The sequence below is a fragment of the Podarcis filfolensis genome (genome assembly GCF_964270895.1).
Source record: "Podarcis filfolensis genome assembly, chromosome: 9".
NCBI classification, from domain to species: Eukaryota; Metazoa; Chordata; class Lepidosauria; order Squamata; family Lacertidae; genus Podarcis; species Podarcis filfolensis.
Genome location: NC_139610.1, coordinates 5,016,622 through 5,039,407, shown reverse-complemented (window position 1 = coordinate 5,039,407; position 22,786 = coordinate 5,016,622). Strand labels below are relative to the sequence as shown.

The window sequence follows — 22,786 nt, the reverse complement described above, 5'->3', positions numbered from 1 at the left end:
CTGAAGAAATGGGATCAGGATAAAACCGTATGTTAAATGAACATTATAGAAGAAAACTGTGGGGGCAGTGGACGTTTCCATCCCCGCTTGGGCAGGCAATGCTAGCTGGGGTAGTCCTAAGGGTAAGCAAGAGAGTTCCATCTTCTGGACTTGGAAACAAGTTCAGTTATCCCATTTCCAGACCCTCCAAGCATCCTTATTTTCCAGGGATGTCCCTGATTTAGAAAAACCATCCTGTTTTCTGATTTGATCCCGGAATGTCCCACTTTTCCTTAGGATGCCCCTATTTTCATTGGAGAAATGTTGACGGGTATGGAGTTATCAGACCGCTCAACCATCTGAAGGCAATCCTGTATAGGGAAGGTTTTTTTTAATGCTTAATGTTTTATTATGTTTTTTATGTATGTTGGAAGCTGCCCAGATTGGCTGGGGCAACCCAGGAAAGATGTGTGGGGTATAAATGGTAAAATTACCATTATAGAATTGGACGTCCCTATTTTCATCAGAGAAATGTTGGAGGGTATGCACTTCACAGAAGGCATACACAATATTACAGCCATTTTAATAACTGGAACAATTCAAAGATGACAGGGACAAGGAACCATGTCCCCTTGCTGGTTGGGGTGGGGGACAAAAAGTTGGTTTAAGCAAAGCTTGGGGAGAACTACTATGATTTTCTCTCACAGGAAGCTGTTTAATGCAATTACTCCTTGTTGGCGGGGGTGGGGTGGGGGTGGGAACCTATGCAAAATACATTTTGAAAGATTGGCACATTCCATATTGCAAGAATACAGCATCACTAATGCACTACCTGAGTGCTAATCCAGTATTCTGAAGATATTCCTGAATTCTATCCAGCTCTTCAATTGGTAACTGAGCAGTGCTGTTCTATACAAAAACAAGAAAGACAATACATTTGTATAGGTCTGGCAAATGAAAAATAAAACATACATTATCATAAGTTAAGAATAATGCCAAGAAACTGTGGTTAGCACTAATCATTGTTTGTTACTTTAATTTTACCTAAGCCCGCAAATATGAACTGAAATAACAACTTTTCTCTTAAACTGAAGTTTTTTAGATACTAGATATATGTATTTCTATTTAAAGCCTTGAGACTTACCATATTTTTCGCTCTATAGGATGCACTTTTTCCCCTTCAAAAATGAAGGGGAAATGTGTGTGCGTCCTATGGAGCGAAGATGCCATAGCCCCGCGACCCTCTCCTGGCTGGAGAGGTGATGCGCGGCTATGGCAGGAGCCTCTTTAGCCACGCGCCACCTCTCCAGCCGAGAGAGCGCGTGCGGGGCTAAAGAAGCCATAGAAGCTTTCCGCTGCTCCCCGACCTGCTCTTTGGGGCTGGTGGTGGGCTTCCCCCCACCAGCCCCAAAGAGCAGGTTGAAAGGAACCTCAAGCCTGGAGAGCGAGAGGGGTCAGTGCGCACCGACCCCTCTCGCTCTCCAGGTTTCCAAGGTAGCCGCCTGAAGGCGACTGAACGCACCTTAAATGGCACCTTGTTTTAGAGCGGGAAAACAAGAGGGGGAAAATTCTCCCCCTCTCTGTGCAGCGCCTCCTGCCGCGTCGCTGAAGGGGCGCTGGGCAGAGAGGGGGAGAATTTTTTTTCTTGTTCTCCCCCCTCTAAAACAAGGTGCGTCCTATTGTCCAGTGCGTCCTATGGTGTGAAAAATTCGGTGTGCACATTAAATATATTGTGCCCCTCCCCTTCTCATTGTATTTAAATAGCTATGTTTATATACAACACTGCACATAACACATCAACTCTCCCTATGAGACATGGTAAATAATTTTGTTCCCACAATTTACTTCACAGGCAGACTGAATGCAAATTAAATTTAAGAATACTGCACTGTATCAGAAACACTGACAAACAAAAGTATACATAGACAATGCAATGCATGTGGTACCTGCACAGTTGCAGATAAAAGCATTTCTACTCGACGGCAAGCAAGAGTATCGACCATGCGAGCCAGCACACGGAACGGAGTACACAAAAGCTTGTCCACGTACAATATTAAGACGGCACCAGACTGGCTGAGGTGAATCCCCTCTAAGCACTGTAGAGTCTTCTTTACTGCAGTTGGCTAAACAGGGAGAAAAGAAAATTACAAGGCTTTTTTCATACTGAACTACCGAAAAGCAAATGACATATGAAAGTTTTGAACAGCTCTGAAGAAAACAAATCATTCCTTAATGGAGTTGTAGCTTAAACTCAAGCACAGACTAAACAAAGGCACGGACCCCAAAAATGTACACACCACTTCCTTGAGTTTCTCTTTATGTTAACCTTGCCCCCCCCCCATAACACCCAACTCTACCTCTTTTTTGCATCTAATCCTGACTAATTTAGAAGATACTCTGAACAGGAGTGCTGGGAGATAACAATAGGGTAGATGAATGCTAATAAACTGAATCTGAATCCAGCTAAGACAGAATTACTAGTACAGTGGTACCTCCGGTTGCGAATGGGATCTGTTCCAGAGCTCCGGTCGGATCCTGAGGTTTTCGCTACCGGAGGTGCCTGTTCTGCTCCTGCAAGCGCGTCAAAACCCAGAAAAATACTTCCGGGTTTGCTGTGTTCGCATCCTGAAGTTTACGTAACCAGAGGGTTACGTAACGCGAGGTACAGCAGGTGACATTTCTAAGCAGGGAGACTGTATTCAGCTGATTCTGGATAGGGTTGCACTTGCCCTTAAAATTTAGGTTTATAGAATGGGATTTTTTTATTGATCCAGCATTGCCCATGCCACACACACCCCCGAGCCAATTTTGGGAGGTGCAATGTGCACAAGGGAAGCAGAGGGAGGAAAGCCCTATTGCGCAAGCAGATATCCTTGCACAGGGCTTTTGCGGATGGGGCTCAGAAGATGAATCCCAAGGTGAGGATAAGAGTCACAGAAAAAGGGTAACAGGGAATTTTTATACAACTTACAGCTGCAAAGTTCTCACACCGCGACTGAATAGCCTGGATGAAAAGTCCACTCGCTGCTGAATTCCTGTGAATGGCACTAATGAAATCTTGCACAGGTGGTTCATGGGAGAGATTAATAAGATCTTGAACGTGATTCACTGTCAGCCAGGTTAAGTGTTCAGAATCATGCAGGTTTTGGCACTATGGAAGGAAAAAGAATTTGATTCATCAATTCTAAGGCAATGCCAACTGTCAACTGGGGTAGCTCAGTTGGTAGAGCATAAGATCCTTAATCTCAGGGTTGTGAGTTTGAGCCGCACACTGGGGAAAATATTCCCACTTGCAGGAAGGGACTAGATGACTCGATGAGTCTATGAAATCATAAAGGTTGCATGGATGACATCTCTACATGTGAATTCCTCTACCGATACCCTAACTCAGAGAACTACATTTAAAGTTGGCCAACCCTCTGAAGGTCTTCTGCCACCAAAGTGGCCACTGAGCATGTAAGAGCCCTGCACTCATTACATGTATACATATATGCAACACACTCTTTCTCATATGTGTGCAGGCACATGAAACAGAGCATACAACAAAGACATGCACACACCTCTTAATCTTACTTAATAGTGGCTAGTGAGTCTTTAATATGTTTAATATGTCTGGATTATCAATGTTTTATGGATGGTTTTTATTGTCTAAATTATGTCAATAAAGGCTGAATGAATGAATGCACACACCACAGTCATGCTCATCACATCATTGGGTTTGTTGGGGAGGTTTAAACCTCTGCACCTAGCCCGACACGACAACTGAACACGAGTCTTGCTGGGCAGAACTAAACCTTTTCCCAGAAGCCCAGAGCTGCACTGAAGAGGAAGATGGGGCCTGGAAGGCTTTGTGTGTCTGATTCTGGCCACAACCACCCCTCTTGTAGAGAAAATAAGGGAGACAATCTTCCCTCTTTGGACTAGAAACCACAGTATTTAAGTGGAGATCAGGTAGACTTGGTGCTACGTTTTCACCTAGATGTAGACACTGTTTAAGACTAAAGACAAAATTATCTTAGGAGCAGTGTTTTTTATTAAACCTTGGAATAGAGCCCTATTACCGTATTTTTCGCCCCATAGGGCACACCGGCCCATAGGGCGCACCTAGTTTTTTGGGGGGGGGAATAAAGAAAAAAAAATTATTTCCCCAGCCCCCAGAACAGGCTGCTATCCGCAAGCCTGAGCTGCACGAAGCCCGAAGCCTGGGGGGCACTGAGCTCAGCGCACCCCAGGCTTCTGGGTGCAGGCAGCTCTCTGCAAGCCGTGGGAGAGCTGCACGAAGTCGCGCAGCTCTCCCACGGCTTGCGGATAGCTTCCTGAAGCCAGGAGAGCGAGAGGGGTCGGTGCATACCAGGCTTCAGTGAAAGCCTGCATTTGCCCCATAGGACGCACACACATTTCCCCTTCATTTTTGGAGGGGAAAAAGTGCGTCCTATAGGGCGAAAAATACGGTACTTGCTATGGAGGAGGTAAGAACAGAATGAACTAATGGCAGAAATCCTGACTGTGGTGTCCATTGGGAGAAAATCAATGCACTAAATCCTGGTAGGAAGACATATCTAACAAACAAAAGTCTTTAGAAGAAGGGCGGTATATAAATCTAATAAATAAATAAGTAAAAATTAAATAGATATGTGAAAGCTCAGGAGTGGGAGAGGAACACTCAGGAAAAGAAAATTTCCTCACCTGAGAACTCCCACCCCACAACTTTTGCCAAAGGAATTTTTTTTTTACACATTTCATCTTTTCAAATGAGTGAAATGTTTTCAAGACTGGGGTTTAGTAACTCAAAATGTATAGCATAACATTTCTTATGTAAGGTAATCTACAGCATTAGAAAATGATAGTTCCAGTGCATACGGTAGACATATACAATACAGGCAACTTCCAATTTAAATGGGGGTTACGTTCCAAGGCACCGTGTATCTAAGTGAAATTGTGTATATTTGAAACACCATTGAAAAAGCCTGCAAATACCCTGTTCCGCCCCTTTTTGAGTCACTTTTGGGTTCAATGCAGTCGTGCACATATTGGGCGCACCTAAAATGGCCACTTTCTGTACTCAAATCCAAGATGCATTTCTTAACCTAGAGAGTGCTGTCACCTTTCTGAGGAGCCTATAGGGTCTTCTTTTTATTGTGAACTGTTACCTTCTTCTTCTGACCTATGATCTAGTGTGGAGATGCAAGAAATAAGAATTCTACACCAGCTGCCTTCTGACCTCACCCCTCCCTTGTGGTCAACTTTCACTTCTCTCAAACCACATAATCTGCTATAATCCTGCACCTACCTACTTAGAAGCAAGTTGCATTGGGTTCAATGGGATTTACTCCAAAGTATGGGACACGGGTGGCGCTGTGGTCTAAACCACAGAGCCTAGGGCTTGCCGATTAGAAGGTCCGTAATTCAAATCCCCACAACGGGGTGAGCTCCCGTTGTTCAGTCCCAGTTCCTGCCCACCCAGTAGTTCAAAAGCACGTCAAGTGCAAGTAGATAAATAGGTACCGCTCCAGTAGAAAGGTAAACGGTGTTTCCGTGCGCTGCTCTGGTTTGCCAGAAGAGGCTTAGTCATGCTGGCCACATGACCCGGAAGCTGTCTGAGGACAAATGCCAGCTCCCTCGGCCAGTAAAGCGAGATGAGCACCGCAACCCCAGAGTCGTCCGTGACTGGACCTAACAGCCAGGGGTACCTTTACCTTTTTATGTGTGTACAGGATTGTAGCCTAAGGCATTTATAACTTTGAGGCTACTAGCTAATGATGGCTTTCTTGGGACTGACTATTATTTCTAAGTAAATATACATAAAATTACTTGTGAATTTAATAAATATGCCAAGTAGCATAATTTTATATGCCAAGTTAAAATGATGCATTTTATGCTGTTAAAGTAGTAAAATAAATTTAAGTTTCATAAGAAACTAGCTATTGCATATATTTACATTTTCAGGGATGGGGGGTGGTGGGATGGAAATACTGAAATGTCCAACGGCTTTAAGAAGCTGTCTAGAGCAGAGACCTGTTCAATTTTTGTAAATAAAAGGTTAAACTTCCACACTATATTTAAGCAGAGTGCCTGATCCTGACACTCTGATGTCTAAAATGGATAACTGTCAGAAAGCAGAGAATTGGGAATGAAGAAAGTACAGAAAATGGCAGTGCCACAAATACATAAAATGTTTATATGCAAGATTATGCATCAAAATCACTAAAGGTATTCTCTGGGAGTTATTATTTATCTAGCTGCGACACAGAGTACATGGACCTTAACAGCATAAGGCAAACAGGTCTCTGCCCAGAAGACTTTTCAATCACAATTACATGTGAATAGGATAATAATAGTAAGTAAATAATCACCACGACTGACTAGTTTACACACAAAATGTTCACAGACAAGGGTAAAATACACAAAATTAAAAGTAGGTCATTGCCATAGGAGGGGCAGCGGCATTATTTTGAATAATTCAAAACTTACCACATAATCACAAAAAAGGATGAGTGCCCCTCTTCGGACTATCTCTCGATTACACATACCAAGTTTGGATTCAGAATCTGCTTCAATGTCATCTCCATGTTTCTCAGGCCTAAACAATTTTGTAGTGGAAAGACTGTGCCTTCTGCGGGGGGCGAGGGAAAGGGAGAGAGGGGGGTAATATTTTTACTCCTAAATGGAGACTTTGATTTCCAGAAAACAACACTGTCAAACTTTCTTCCAGTTTGAACAATAACCCTTCATTATGCAGTTAATTTATCATTTTCTTCTAAAGCTGCGAGGTGGACAAGTCTTCTATTATCTAAGCCCCTCTGTACAAGGTGAGAGGAAGAAAAGGGAGCTGGCGGAGCTTTCCTAGATCCTCTTTTAGTAAATTGAGAAGAGTGGAGGCGGCGGGACTCACCAGACAAACATCTTCACTGACCCCCACCCCCACCCCTACCCCCCAGACAAGAACCCAAGAGAAAGGGCTAACAAGTAAAATGGAATAATAGGAGGAACAGGGGAAAACAAAATGGCAGACAGGCAATAGCAACAAGAAAAATACACACAGATTAACAAGCAAGATCCCTTTAAAAATAAATAAATTACACACTACAGAACACCCAGATAAGGACAAACAGGCAATAAAGAGTAGAGGAAGAGAGACACACAGAGGGTGGAGCACCACTTCAAAGCAGGCAAAATCAGAAATTGAAGTTGCATGTTGCTTCTAGTTGTGGGCAGGACCATAGGTAACTAGTCACCCTTTTCTGTACAGTGGTGCCCCGCAAGACGAATGCCTCGCAAGACGGAAAACCCGCTAGACGAAAGGGTTTTCCGTTTTGGAGGTGCTTCGCAAAACGAATTTCCTATGGGCTTGCTTCGCAAGATGAAAATGTCTTGCGAGTTCCTGCGGGGTTTTTTTCCTTCCCCCCCCCTTTTTCCCAAGCCGCTAAGCCGCTTATCAGCTGATCCGCTAAGCCGCTTAACAGCTGATCGCTAAGCCGCTTATCAGCTGATCCGCTAAGCCGCTAAGCCGCTTATCAGCTGATCCGCTAAGCGGCTTATCAGCTGATCCGCAAAGCCGCTTATCAGCTGATCCGCAAAGCCGCTAAGCCGCTTATCAGCTGATCCGCTAAGCCCGCTAAGCCACTAATAGCGCTAAGCCGCTAAGCCACTAATGGGCTTGCTTCGCAAGACGAAAAAACCGCAAGACGAAGAGACTCGCGGAACGGATTCTTTTCGTCTTGCGAGGCACCACTGTACTCTCTGACACCTGCCTCTTTTCCTCTCCGCCCAGAGGGCCAAGGGATAACAGATCCATCTTCCTAGAGGTACAGTGATTACTAGCAGAGGTCTTCTGAAATTAGGCCAGGGGCAAGTTAAATTATACTACGGGTTGAAGGTTGCCAACCCCTATTAAGGACACTGCTTGAATGAACTATGGGCAATTTGTATTTATTAAATTTATGTACCACCCTTCATCTGAGGATCACAGGGCCTTTTACAATATAAACACACAAAAATGCTTAACAAGATACTTCTACCACTATGAAAAATAGTCTTACTTTGGAGTCTGATGCACTTCTGACCACCAGCTACAGTTAGTATAATTAACAAGTAGTAAGATTTGACACCACAGGAGGACTAAAGAAGGATGTGTAGGTATCATGGACTGAACGAGATCATTTAAGCTTTTCAGGGTGTAGAAATCACCATCTGACTCATCTCCTGTAAAGAGCTTAGTGGCTGCAGCTGTGATTCTTCTGAACATTCCTAAAACAGTGAAAATGGTTTTTAAAAGCCCAAACAAAATTAGAAATAGCACATTACAACAGAGATCCATTTGACAACTCATGGTTTAGACCACTAAAATATTTAATTCTTATCAATCTGAATTTTAAATATTTCTTAGTTAATGAAGTTTCTAAGTATCATGCTTCCAGAAAAAAAACTTTTAAAAGTACTTCTAGGATCTTTTTTTGACTGATTTTTAGCAGTGCATTTCACTGAAATTAGTCATACCCTATCCTGGCGAAATGCAAAGCTCTCCAAATATCACTGAGTATTTTCTTCAAAACATGATCAGTGGAAAACAATGAGGCCCAGATACAGATAAGTTAAGGGGCATGGCTGCATAATTGTGTGCCCCCCCCCACATCCTTCTGGCATAAACCTCTCCAAGGAGAACTCAGAGATTACCCTAAACTGAAACCTTCCTCAGCTGTGATACACACACTGCAGTTAGGCTTGAAAGAAGGCCCTTACTGGTACTAACAGAAATCTGTTTTGAAGTCCAGCTGTGGGGCAGAGGGCCCATTGGGTGCACCAACCTATGGGTTGCAGAGTCCCCCCACCCCAACAGCGCTAGTTCATTTCATAGAATAACAGAGTAAGAGTTTGGGGGGGGGGTCGTCTAGTCCAACTTCTTGAAATGCAGGAATCTTTTTCTCCAACGTGGGGCTTGAATTCAGGACCCTGAGATTAAGAGTCTCATGTTCTACCAACTAAGCTATCTCTCTCTCTCAGTTTGAAAGGTTTTGAACTCTAATTTTCTCAGGGGAACTACCTTAAACAGTACCATTTAAAAAACAAGTTTTTAAATTCAGGTACAACGGAAACAGAACTGTTCAATGGGATTCATTCCAAAATACAGTGGTACCTCCGGTTGCGAACATGATCCGTTCCGGAGGTCCAGTTGGATCCCTGGGTTTTCGCAACCCGAGGATCACTGTTCTGCACATGCGCGCGGTGGTAGACTGCTTCTGCGCGTGCACGTGGGGCGAAACCCGGTCAAATACTTCCAGGTTTGCCGCTTTCGCAACCTGAAGTTTACGTTACCCAAAGGTAACGTAACCCGAGGTGCTACTGTAAATCCAAATTAAAGCCATTATTTTAATGGCTGACACAACAATGTAAGACAACACATTATCTGAAGGGCAATACCTGATTTGAAGGTATGAATTAAGCACATAAGCAATGTGCCCAACTCTTGGCAATAGAATGTGTGCTGCTGTTCATTCATATCCACGTTCAAGTGTTTGGTGGTGATATCTTCCAGGAGGATCCCCACTAACTGCAATAAGAACCTAGGGAGAGGGAGTTTGACAAAGCATCATGTAATTCCCCAAGTAAAGAACAAAATAGGGTTAAGATCTATTCGTCAACACAGCCCTGGAGGGGGAAAAGAATCCCATAAGTGCACACACAAATGTATGGACACAATAAATAAATAACTTATATTTGCCCGTAGTAAGATTTCATTGTTGGGTTACTATAAAATTCTAGGATGTCTCAGGTCTCCTTTTCTAATAAATACACACTTTATCCCAGTATGTATTATAAGGAAATTGTACAACAACAAAAAATGACTAACCTAGAAAATGTCTCTTCAGGCAGATATTTATCTTGCTCTTCCAGAGTTTGTTCGTGAGTTGAGGTAAGAATGGTTTCACCATTTCGTAGTCTGTTAATTGTTTTGCATGAGATTAAATATGGTGAGAAGGAGAGCTCTTGAATACGAGAAAGAACAATGTCTTCTGTCGACTGCGAAATCAAAACGCGAAGAATGGCAAGAATGCCAGATATCCATAATTGCACAGTGCTCACGGAGGCCTAGCAATGAGAGAAAAACCCCAAAAGAAGGAAAGCGATGAAGGAAGAAGACAGCACCAGGGCCTGCCCAAATTGAACTGCCTCCCTTCCCCTCCAAGGGCCAACTTTACATTCTTTTTCTTTATTTTAGTATTTTTAAATTGTAAACTGCCTTGGCAGAAAGGTAGTATATAAATGCAATCAATCAACAAATTGTACGTAAAGTTGAAAATACTGATGGGGGCAGGAGTGTATGATTCCCACTTCCATTTTTTTTTTTACCAGATTGCTTTAGCTTTCTGTGATTTTCCACTCACATCTTGCCAAGGAAAAAATGATGCTTACCAATGTACTGGGAGTCACAAACATGCTCCTTAAAAGCATGTCCACTGGTCGGAGGGCTGATGGTGCCAGTATTTCAAATAAAGTGTTCAATACCCCCAGGGCTTCGTGAGAATCTATGTGCATCTATTTAAAAAAACAAACATAAATCCCATTTTTGTCATCACCAACATTATTATGTTTAATTGTTTTTAATTATTGTTTTCTCCGTTTTTAGCTTTTTCTAATAATAATGATGATGATGATAATAATAATAATGTCAAAAAATCTACAAAATCAGTTAAATAACAATAATAAAAATAAAAATAATAAAAATAAATAAATGCTGAACTCATTATTAATTTCTGAGAGCAACCTAATCAGACAGAATTCTAACGCTTAGTCTTTCTAACGCAAATCTCAGCATGGCATTAAAGCATACCATGAATGTACACTTTTTCACAAAGAAATATTAAGAGCTGGGAGCATTTACCTGACTTTATGAAGTTACTGATTTACATTTGCCACATACAGGCAGCAACCATTTGGCAAACGTCCCAAGTGATGCACGACTGCTGACATGTGGGCCCCTTTTGGCGGAACAGGCTTATGTGGGACCGATGACACAAACAATGACCCAGAACACAACCCCCGAGTAAAGGGGGAGTTCGCTGTATTTAAACATTTCACGCATTTGGAATTTTGAAGCCTTGTGGGTTTCTTGTAAACGATATTTAGAGTAGTCTCACTGAAATCAGTGAACTTAAAGAGTTAGACATTACAGTGATGTCAATGGGACTGCTCTGAGTTTGACTTAGTTGGATAACACCCCCTATATATCTAAAAGTCCTGTATGCCCTGGCTCTTGCTCAAAACACGACAACAGGGGCTCCTACTTGAAAGTAAGGAAGATATATTTATTGAAGTACAGACTCGGTGACAAGGCTAGAGTAGCCTCAAACCTCTGACTAGGTAATGGGAACTGGTGACGCTCACCAGGCTAGAAGCTGCCGTCAAAGTTCAAGGAGTTCAAGATCAAAGCAAGAAAAGTTCAAAAGCATAAGGAAGCTTTGCTCAATGAGTTCTCACAGTCACCAGCAAAGCTTTTAAAGGCATGGCAGGGCAAGCTTATGCACAAGCCTCCCATGGCTTATTGGAATGCCAAACTTGCGGACATGCGCTGTGTTGGAGAGTGCGAGTCTGCTCCCACATGTGGAGCCACAGCTGCATCTTGAGCAACACGCCTGCGCCCTCCCCATCTGACCCCAGGGGGACACCCATCACAGGAGGGATTGGGTGGCTGGAACTGCCACTTCCCCATCAAAAACTGCCAGATTGCCAGCCCACAAATGGGCACAAGCCTGACATCAAAAAAGACAATACATAAAAACCAGCAGAGAGATATTTCATGATCCCAGGGTTATTTATTTATTTATTTGAACTTAATCTATTAATTGACCTTAAGGTGGCTATCCTGGAGCAAAGGAACTTCCAAAGGAGACTGCAGTAAAAACTGCTGGATTTTAATTCATCATAAGAAATTTGTTAGTCTTTAAGATGCTACAAGTTTGCCTGTTGTTTTAGTTGCAGCACACTTAACAAGCCTACTGGAAGTTGAAACACCACATATTGCAAACAAACAGTGGAATGTATAAACATATATTAGTTTAGGTAACTGATAGTTTTAACCTGCTGTTTTGCCAACATTGGGAGAATGATGTCTGCTATCTGTCGGGATAATCTTTTCCATTTGTCTTCATTCTCTCTGTGACACTGCTGCAATACTAGGATGAACATCTCCAGCACCTGAAGATAAATAAAAATCTCAGAACATGCCACATTCCTTTATATCATTAGAAAACTATTCCTTTCAGTTCTCTTTGCCTGCTTGTCTGACAGAAATTTTCTAGCATTTCCCATGTTCTTTTCTCCCCAAAATGCAATATAAATTTATTCAGGTCATTACACAGAGTGTTTCTGTGTCAGCCTCAGCAAAAAGAGAGAAAAATAGAAAGGGAGAACTCAACCCACGGCTGCTTTTTTCATAGTGGTCCCAGTGTTTCCTATAATGCATTGTAATGTATAAGGTAGCTCCCCACTTGTGTGCACTCAAGACACACATGGTGCCAATCAATCAATAAACAAAAATACAAATAAGTAAGCAAAATTATAAGCAAGCATAAAGAATATGAATACACACACACACACAAAGTAAACAAACAAACAAACAAGTAAATAAAAAACAAAACAAACTAGCACTCCTCAAGCATTCAGTGACTGCCTATAATTAATTTTGCTATTTTAATACTGATCCTCTTTCAGTAGTTTGCATTAAATATAAAATATTGTGATATTTTATTCAAATTGTTTTTTATTGATGTTATTGATTCTTAAGTTACCTTGAAACCCTTACGAGCAAGAGGCAGATAAAAGCATTTCAAACGAAGAATAAAAAATATAGAAACGTATTTTAAAAAATTCCCTACAGAAAAAATATACAAGGTACTGGAAGACTGTCACAGAAAGGAACATAACATGGAATTCAAGACCTTCAGCCCAAACTATTCTAAACAAAAATGGACATACTAATTAGCCTACAAGAATGCCCACACAGTTTACCTGATGGTACTGGATAAGCCTCAACAACATTGAGACAACCACTTCTTTTTGCGTCTCCAGTTCTTTCCCAGCATCAGCTTTGTTTGTTCCTCTTAATATAAACAGATCATGAACAATGGGCTGCAGAGCAGGTATTGCTACAAAAGAAGGTACAATATCAATTTTAAATTAAAATGTAACAGAACTAAAACATGTAAACTCTTAACTATAGACGTTCTGCTGTCAAACCTTAGGACTAATGTATCTTTAATGTGTGTTTTTTATGACATTTATATTTTAAGGCCAGGAGTAAGGGGAAGGATTCAGAAGCCAAGCCTTTTATCTCTGCTTAGTGCAAGAAACAAAAGCTTACGGTTAAGATGATCTAGCTCTTGTAAATAAAGAATAACCACACACCCAGATGGCAAAGAACTTAGCTAACACAGTTACAGTGACAAAAATATTCTTCCCAATAGAAGAGTATTTCTTGAATAGGTCAAAAACTGGTAGTGAAAAGTTTCTTGCATAAAGTCCCTTATTAAAAGGAGGAAAAGGGTTATGTGCAAAGAAAGCACATAACTTCTCCTGCAAATTTTTATAATGATTGGAATAATTCTCAAATCCAGTGCCACAAAACCCTTACAACTTTTTAGCACTTGATATACCAAACATTAGTTTTGCAACTTTACTCTTTAATTACCATGTGTAACGGCTTTCCTTCCACTGGCCATTATCCCATCACACAGCTGAATAATTTTAGGAATTCCAATTATCTGTTTGGAGTGGTAGCGCTCATAAGACAACAATACCAGGAAGAAGAAGATACTAGGAATAATTGCTTCTGATTCCCTGGAGAGAGAAAAAGGAAGAGAAATATTTTAAGAGACTTCTGAAACTTCCAGAAGAAGGAGGACCACTCAGTTCTGGAGGCTCAAACAGCTGAGAACTAGATTCAGCTAATGACAAAAGAACCTTAAGCCTAATAACTCTATAAGTTAAATATTCCTAAATGCAGAGCAATGAGAGAAAATCATCCCTGTGATCTAATTTCTTTCTTGGTTGTGGGAGGATGACATCGCATTTTAAAAAATGAAAAAGGCAACGACTGTTTTTGTGTCCTTTTGATGCCATTTCCCTCTCCCATTGCATGATCTCAGCCGATTATGGATCATACATTGCGATGACATAATGATGCTACATATCCAGATCTGATGACATGTCAGCACCACTGAAAGCAAATTAAGTGGTATTAACCTTACTTGGATGGGGAAGGGATCTGTGCCAATGCTCCCCATTTAGCGACACAACTGTTATGGTGCAGAAAGGGGGGGGGGAGGTCTTGGCAATAGTAATAATAATAATAATAATAATAATAATAATAATAATAATAATAATAATTTATTATTTATTATTTATACCCCGCCAATCCTGCTGGGTTTCCCCAGCCACTCTGGGCGGTTTCCAACAGAACATTAAAATACAATAACCTATTAAACATTAAAAGCTTCCCTAAACAGGGCTGCCTTCAGGTGTCTTCTAATAGGGATGTAATTTCTCATCTACCCCCAATTGCCACGAGGAAGCAATTTTTGGAAAAATGAAAATCATTTAAAAATTGGACCTGCATTCAAATTTTTATACATATAATTCCACAGGCCTGTATGAGACTTGATTTATACCTGAACTGTCCCACTTCAATGTATTCAAACTGCTTTAGCACAAATCCAATGAAAACCTGCAAACAAACAAAAAAATCGGCATTAATTTATGCCCCACCAAAAGTTTAACAAGTCAAAACACTTAATGTGCATTGGGATTAAACACCTGATCAGGCTTTTTAAAACAACTACTTGCTGTTCATATTACTCCACATACTGTACACATTATTGCACAAATACAATTTACATGGGGCTTGTTCCTAGCGTGCGCCCCCCAGCAGACTCGTGTGGCAGTGGTTGCACATTTTTTGGATGTGTGCAAAATGGTCACCGCCTGTATGCTAAAAAGAAAATGAACAATTCTTGTAGCGACCAATATTCTAGTTGCCAAATGTGTTTCTAAATTTACTATAAAAGTTCCCTTTTCCTGCCAATGCCGTGGTCAGTTTCTCTGTACATCATCATGGTATGAAGACAGGGTCACTTCTGACACCATGTAGGGAAGAAACTTCCTGGTTTCCTAGTCCAGAATTGGCAATGAAACAGTTTCCTCCATTAGAAGTATACATGGTCAGGAGTGGGGGTGGGAAGGGAAAATGTAACCACAACCAATGAAAACCTGAGAAAACTAAGAATGAGCAATTGAAGTGGTAGGAACACGGCACCCCTGTTTGACCCTGCCTACTCCTTCCGCACATGTGTCTATGATAACAGAGCAGCCAAAACACTTTTTGGGGAAGGAGACGGCCCTCTGGAGTAAGTAGGAAGGCAAATATTCCCCACTGTTCCAGGAGTACACAGGCCATTTTCTACATCCTGCAGGATCCTGAATTCAATGAATATTGAGTAAAAGCTTCCACCATATTTAATATATACAGTATATCCAAAAGCACAGTCCGCAGCAATGCTTTATTTCAAAGGAGGTGAAGTGGCAGTCAGCCAAACCAAGAACGAGAGGAAATTATTAGGTTTCAGAAAATAAGGACATGATTTTTTTCTTTAACACAAATTACATCTTCTCCACTGAAGTCATAAGTCAAGCTTATTAGTCTATAATCATACATTATGTCAATATGAGTAAGAACAAAAATGGCCACTCCTCTTTAATCAATTCCACATAAGCGAAACTGAAGGACTTACCTGATCGGAGTCTAGAAGACAATAGTTAACCCGTAGCTGAACCAGTTGTGCAAGAAGATCCAAAACTTGCCTCTGCAGCTGTACAGATGTTGTTGTGGTATACTGTTTTAATGCTTTGATGACAAGGGGCTCAAACAAACGAATGTGATTATGAATAATATTCTACGAAAAGGGGGAAATGCAGGAATTAAATTGGATTCCAGTGTGAAAATATTGCATTTAATTGTCAACCTAAAGTGACAAAAGGTTTCCTGTCATGATCACAGGCCCAGTTCCAATAATCCAATAAATCTATTTTGTGAAAAGCTGGCATAGGGTTTGGGATTGAAACGTTTTAGAAACACTTAGGTCAAACTAGAATGGAAAATGTCAACCTCATTTCTTTATAGGCAAGTCTTCCATGATTTTTTAATAAAGCAGGGACTGCTGTGGTTTACAGGTTTGCAGTGCAAAATATTTTCCCCTCAATTGAGCTCTAATAATGAAAGTGAGTCCTGCTTGGGCTGGGAGCAGGGAGGTAAAGCATTCTGTGTCTGTGGCAAAGGAAACCACAGAAAAAAAGGTTTATCTCCTCTGATCTACATGCCTCTGTATCAGTGAATGGGGCAGTCCTGCATTTAAAGAGAAAGGTCTGCTGCTGTCACAGAAAATTTCTGTCTTTATACTTGCATTTATGTAACTAATTCTGTTCCTTTCAGCTAAAACATGATAAAAATCCATGTAACAGTGACAACAACAAAAATCAATACCATAATGTATAAAATGCAACAAGCAACAGCTTCAGAAATGTATTTCTGCTCGTACCTTGTCAGCACGATTCTTCACTGCACTTGACATGCCAGCTTTTAGTTGGGTAGAAACTTTTTGCAATATATCAAACCACCTATAGAAAACAAATATTAATACTTATTATTAGTGCACATTTATTTTAGAATATCTATATTGTTGCAGAGAGTAGTGGAAACCACCCTGTGATCTTTGGAGGAAGGTCGGTATATTATTATTATTATTATTATTATTATTATTATTATTATTATTATTATTATTCTGATCTAATTTCAAGAAGGCCTGTGGTTAGGCTGCAGTGGTTTATACTGCAACACAAGAGGAGCACCACAAGTGCAGTAAATACACAAATAATTTAACAGGTGACCTGCTTGGGCTTGGCTTCTGAATCTTTCCTCCTGCTCCTGGCCTTAAAATATCAGCTTTATCTATGGGTGTCATAATAAAATGAATTTCTGTTTTCAGAGGGCTCCAGCTGGTGTGGTCTAGTTACAACTTTAAACAGTAAATCTGAGCTCCTGTTGCTGAATCTATGAACCCATGGAAAGAAGCGCATGTGTGACCTTCCTTGCATGCCCACATGCTGGCTAATGTGAATGGCTTTAACTTCCTGGGCTGCAAGACTTCTGAACTTAAGATAGGCAAGCCCAAGAGGCCTGGTGATTTAGGCCACAGTGCCACTCACGTCCCTTACATGGCAGTAAGTCTTACTTCTTAGTAGATAACTACAAGATTGCACTGTAACAGTCATCCTATTCACAATTATCTGGGAGTGAGCTCCACTGAACACAGGGGCACTTATTTTTTAGTACGCATGCATAGGACTGCAGTAAAATGTGTATTATATCCTGCTTCTCTTCATCTATGCATTACAAGGACTCTGTGTGTGTGTGTGTGTGTGTGTGTGTGTGTGTGTGTGTAGATAGATAGATATACAGTCATACCTTGAAGTATGAAGTAGCTTCGGGATGATTATTTTTGGGTTGCGCTCCGCGGCGACCCGGAAGTAACGGAGCGCATTACTTCCAGGTTTCACCACTCGCACATGCGCAGATGCTCAAAATGACGTCATACACATGCGCGGAAGCAGCGAAACGCGACCCGCACACGCGCAGTCGCGTGTTACGTTTACTTCAGGATGCGAACGGGGCTCCAGAACGGATCCCATTCATATCCAGAGGTACCACTGTAATGTAAATAAAGGAATACTATTGAAATAAAAGGATAAAAGTTACTCTTACCCAGAAGTATCATGTTCTTGTTCAGCCTGCATCATATTCCTTAAGCTTGCGTCAGCAAGTGCCTGTGTAAAATGTGTGTAAGGAGCCATGAAGCAATAATGATAAAGACCCGGCCTCAAGTTTGAAGAGCCTAGGCGCTGGGCTTTGCCTTGGGATCTGCTAGGATTTGAAGACAAGCAATCGTATTGTGATGCCAAGTTGGTGCCAAACAATGTCTTTAGCAACTAGGGGGAAATGGGAAAACAAGTCTGAAATTAGGCAAATTCAGACAAGGTTAAGAATGTTGAAAGAAAACAATCTTTTTTTCTTTTTACCTGTTGCACACATACAGTTGCCATCATTGGTTCTCTGTTGAAACAGGATTTCAGATAACCCAAAATTTCTTCAACATACTATAAACAGAGAAATTTCAAAAAGTTGCAGTTTAGCCAGACTTTATTTATAAAGATACTGCTACACACACACACATATCACATGATGTGAGGAGCTTGTTATTGTCACATCAATTTTATTATATTGAACTATTAAATTAAGGAACAGGAGGGGAACAAAAAACAAATAATAAATATTGTTATCAATGATAATAGTGACATAGCTCTCAGAGTATTTTTTTACATGGGCGTTTATAAAGTAATTGTAATTCTGTAATGTTACCTCAGCAAGTAGATCAGTGAAAACACTTGTAAATAGTCCTTCAAAATTGTGTATTTTAAACATTTCATTGTGATGGCATATACTGAGTGAAGCATACCTAAAATCTAAGGGTATCTGTAAGGACAGTGGTAGAATATCTGCTTTGCATATAGAAGGGGCCCTAGTCTATACCCTGGTAGGGATAGGAGAAACCCGTCTGAAATCCTGGAGAGCTGCTAGTCACTGCAGACAATACTGAAGCAGATGGATCAATGGTGTGAATCAATACAAAGCAGGGAACCTTTTGGGCCAACGGGCCAGATTGCCATCTGTCCCCACCCCTGCGGGCCAGCTTATCTGTCCATTAGCCACCCAGCTATCTCACTCAGCTGTCAAAATCCCTTGCCCTGTACTTCCTAAGCACAAAGCGCTGGGTGTAGGGCTGGCAAAGGTGCTTTCTGCAGGGACTGACTGCGTGATCAGGTTCCCAATGGGGAAACTCAGTCTCACAACCCATTCAGGAGGGTTAGAGGCAACATTCGTCAGCTGATGAGCATGGACTTCAACTCTGCTTTCTGCAGAGAATGGCCGTGTGGTCCGAGTCCCCCATGAGGAATGCAGTTGTGCAGCCAATCCATCTGTGTCTCTACTTGCCCCACAACAGATGCCACACATGGGCCAAATTGTGAGCCATGGCGAGTTAAATTTGGGCCCCGGGCCAGAGATTCTCTACCCCTGGTATAAAAGGAGCTTCCTTTGTTCCTATGATTCAGAAACAAAAAGCAGTGCTATTTTTCATTTGCACCGCTACTCTAATAGCACCTCCTCCAGCTGCTCTAGAGACTGCTAAGGAACCTCTCCAGAGTTTCAAAGATGGCTTATCATGCAACACACAAGGGCTGTGTCTGGAAACAGGGGACACATTGATCCCCAAATAGAATAGGCAGATCCAACAATGAGCAAATCGTAGCTTTGTTTACATATACTTAAGTTCAACTGACATCATTGTGGTGTACGTGTGCACACAAACACACTCCTAGATTCTGTCAAAAATCATGGCCCATTGAACTACCTGACAAGCTTTGCATGTACCCTGAGACTTCTGACTCATTTCATTCTTATAAGAGTCTGATAGGCTGCTTGTTAAGCCACTTTTGGGGATTTGAAAGTAGAAAGAAATGTAAAAAAAAATCTTGGCATGGACAGAAGAGGTTGAAGGGGTTCTTATGATAGGAGTCCAAATCTTTAAAGCCAACTTCTGGTACCAACCAATAGGGGCAGGAATTATTTAACAAAATATACCATCACATCCAGTCTGAGGATAACTTGTAAAATGATTAAGACTTGTTTCTCTAGTTGATGTAGCGACACAGTCATTAAAAAGCATTACAAGTAATTATTAACCCACTTTTCCAACATCTTGAAGAGTGGCAAGCTCTAAAATCTGAGAGAGGACATCCAAAGCAGACCGCAGAAATCCACCAAACTTTTCGTTGCTGTTCTGGAGATCCAGTGTAACCTTATCCACCGATACAAAATAATAATAATAATAATAAATTAAGAGCATAATAACCATTTAGCAAGCTTGTAAAACTCTGCAACCAGTTATCTGATAATACACCCCATCAAACTACTTATCAACAGACTAATAGGCAGGCATAGGATTGCTATCAAAAACAGAACCTACTAAAAAAATAATTTAGGAACTGAAGCATTTCCATGCAGAAAGAAAAAGGAGTGGGAAATCCTTATTTGCTTAATTTCACTGCATTTGTCTATGTTAAAGAAATAGAAACAAATCTAGAAAGGTAAGAAAGGTGACATCCAGACGGATGGAGGAGCTTCGGAATTTGGAAACCCATGGTCCTGAAAGCTAAGCAGGAAAAGGTTTGGAAATAAGGCTGTGCTTCATTTAATTTTGTGGATTAAATTTAATATGCTTCATTTAGGTATTCTGTATGTTGTTTTTATGCAGCAAGTGGGCTCAAGAAATCAAACAAAAAATACGCTTCTCTAATTCTTGCTGCTAAGCTATGACTTGGAACCCTAAGAAAATATAATTTACAATATGAATTAACTCAGTAACATCAGAGCATGCAGACACACTATGTTTGGAAGATAGATTTAAGTGCAGGAGGAGATAGTACCTTATAGTTAGCATGGGTAGCTTTCAAAACATCATACAGCTTGAGATATGAAGGGAGGTGATAGAAGTTACCCAGTGTTGACGATTTGCTTGTTGGAACAGGACCCGAAGCATCAGTTTGCCTGGGAGCTTGTTAATGAAAAATATATATATTTCTATTAGTGTTAAACTCTTAGAACTGACCTCCAGAGATGACGGCGATTCTCTGTGTAATCACTTTGTGGATTAAATATATATGCACTTCAAATATCTAAAGGGCTGTCCCATGGAAGAAGGAGCAAGCTGATTTCCTCCTGATCTGGAGAGCAGGACTGCAACAAATGACTTCAATTTACAATAGAGGAGATTCTGACTGAACCTTCTGACAGTAAGAGCTGTTTGTGCAACAGACTCCCTCAGAAGGTGGTAGAATCTGGTGGCTTCTAAGCAGAGGCTGGATGGCCATCAGTCATGGATGCCTTAGTGGAGATTTCGGCATTGTAGGGGGTTGGACTAGATGACATTTGGGGTCCCTTCCAACTTTACAATTCTATGATTCTAAGTGGGACTTGCATGCTCTTCACAGGACTGTTTTGGGGGGATTCCGTTCTTTAGTTCCCCCCTTAGTTGCACTTCTGCAAACCACAGGGTTCTTTCAAGTACAGATGGGGCCATTTTGGCTGTATTTGGCCCAGCAGTTGGAGAACTGAAATGATCATTACCCAACCCATTTAACCCTTCCTTATCCCACCGAAATCTGAAACTGCTATGGGCATGTAGTATTATTATGAATCTGTGATCAATTTTATTTTGCCTTTTCCCTATGCTCCTGTTTTTAAAGTATTATTAATTAAATCTGCATACTGCCCTTCATCCAAAGATCCCATGGCAGTTCACAAGAGAAAAATAAAAATGAGAAAACAAAACACGTAATAAAATGAAAACAAAAAAATAACTCCCCTCTCACAGTAAGCATATTCTGTGCAAATGCAGACATCAAGCAGGGAGAGGTCCAACATGGTGTGAGCAGGTGTCTGTTTGTGTAAGGGACTTCTCCTTCCTCTCTTTTGCATTCTGCAGACCCTTCTACACTCACCAAATTTCCGCAGGGGGTGGGGACTCCACAAGGCTGATCACTTACATCATAGTTGTTTTTTTTAAAAAAAGAAACAATGGTTTAATGTGACTTGCAAACCTGGCCTTTATATTTAACCATCTTATGTCTGCTATGAAAAACCTAATAAATGAGCCAGCTTCATGTGTACCCATTATTCTGACTATAAAACAATTACAAGATTAGAAAGAAACAGCTTTGTCAGAAAACTCAACAAAAAGATACAGAGTTTCCAAATATTGTACTATATAAGCAGAAATAGGATAGTGCGGGGGTGGGGGGAGAGAAACTGAACTGGAAAATACAAAAATTTTAATATGCTATTCTACGCGTAGCTTGACAGACTCATCCTACCTACCTGGGCTGTTTTCACTACTCTTTTTAGGGCTCATTGGTACAGATGTCTGTTCAACAACATCTTTCTCTTTTCCCTTGCGCCGAATTGGACTCAAAGAAGGTGGATTTGTTAGAGATGGTAAAGTTGCCTATAAAAAAGTAGGGAGGAAAATCAACTATGTTCCCAAAGAGCACCATGCACATTAACAAAATGCTGCAGGAAAAGAAGGAACATGCCAATCTGTAATCTCCTTAGCATTAACCATTTTAGCATATACCGTATTTTTCGCCCTATAGGACGCACTTTTCCCCCTCCAAAAATGAAGGGGAAATCTGGGTGCATCCTATGGGGCGAATGCAGGCTTTAGCTGAAGCTTGGAGAGCGAGAGGGGTCGGTGCGCACCGACCCCTCTCACTCTCCAGGCTTCAGGAAGACATCCGCAGCCTAGGCAGCCCTGCGGGAGTTCCCGCAGGGCTGTCTAGGCTGCGGATAGTAGCCTGCTTCCCGGAGCGTTGGGTGCCCTGAAAGCAGAGCGCCCGGCGCTTCGGGAACACATCCGCAGCGTGGGGAGCCCTGCAGGAGTTCCCCACAGGGCTCCCCACGCTGCGGATAGCAGCCTGCCGCCCGGCGGGTGAGGCGCCCTGAAGCAGAGCGCCCCTTGCGCCGGGCAGACATCGGCCAGCCCCACAAGCTCGGGGGACAGCAGGGAGGCGCAGCGCCGCCATCCCACTGTTCCTCAACCTGGTTCGGTTTCTCCGACCTGCTTTTTGGGGGGGAAATAAAGGGAAT

At 41.5% G+C, this 22,786-nt stretch overlaps 1 protein-coding gene across 2 annotated transcripts in view; it reads right to left on the bottom strand.

The window, feature by feature from the left end:
* The window catches only part of HTT (huntingtin), a 114,099-nt gene that overhangs the window by 42,821 nt on the left and 48,492 nt on the right, over positions 1-22,786 (bottom strand). For both annotated transcript variants that reach the window (XM_083629853.1, XM_083629852.1), the window contains 19 exons: positions 22,019-22,145; positions 20,569-20,696; positions 19,830-19,940; positions 18,103-18,180; positions 17,789-18,012; positions 16,566-16,644; positions 15,762-15,923; positions 14,643-14,698; positions 13,664-13,812; positions 12,985-13,121; positions 12,055-12,171; positions 10,390-10,512; positions 9,827-10,065; positions 9,397-9,539; positions 8,019-8,226; positions 6,451-6,592; positions 2,951-3,130; positions 1,926-2,102; positions 812-888 (listed from right to left, as the gene is read on the bottom strand). In XM_083629853.1, the coding sequence (XP_083485979.1) occupies positions 812-888; positions 1,926-2,102; positions 2,951-3,130; positions 6,451-6,592; positions 8,019-8,226; positions 9,397-9,539; positions 9,827-10,065; positions 10,390-10,512; positions 12,055-12,171; positions 12,985-13,121; positions 13,664-13,812; positions 14,643-14,698; positions 15,762-15,923; positions 16,566-16,644; positions 17,789-18,012; positions 18,103-18,180; positions 19,830-19,940; positions 20,569-20,696; positions 22,019-22,145 (2,657 nt within the window). The remainder of the gene's footprint in view (positions 1-811; positions 889-1,925; positions 2,103-2,950; positions 3,131-6,450; positions 6,593-8,018; positions 8,227-9,396; positions 9,540-9,826; positions 10,066-10,389; positions 10,513-12,054; positions 12,172-12,984; positions 13,122-13,663; positions 13,813-14,642; positions 14,699-15,761; positions 15,924-16,565; positions 16,645-17,788; positions 18,013-18,102; positions 18,181-19,829; positions 19,941-20,568; positions 20,697-22,018; positions 22,146-22,786) is intronic.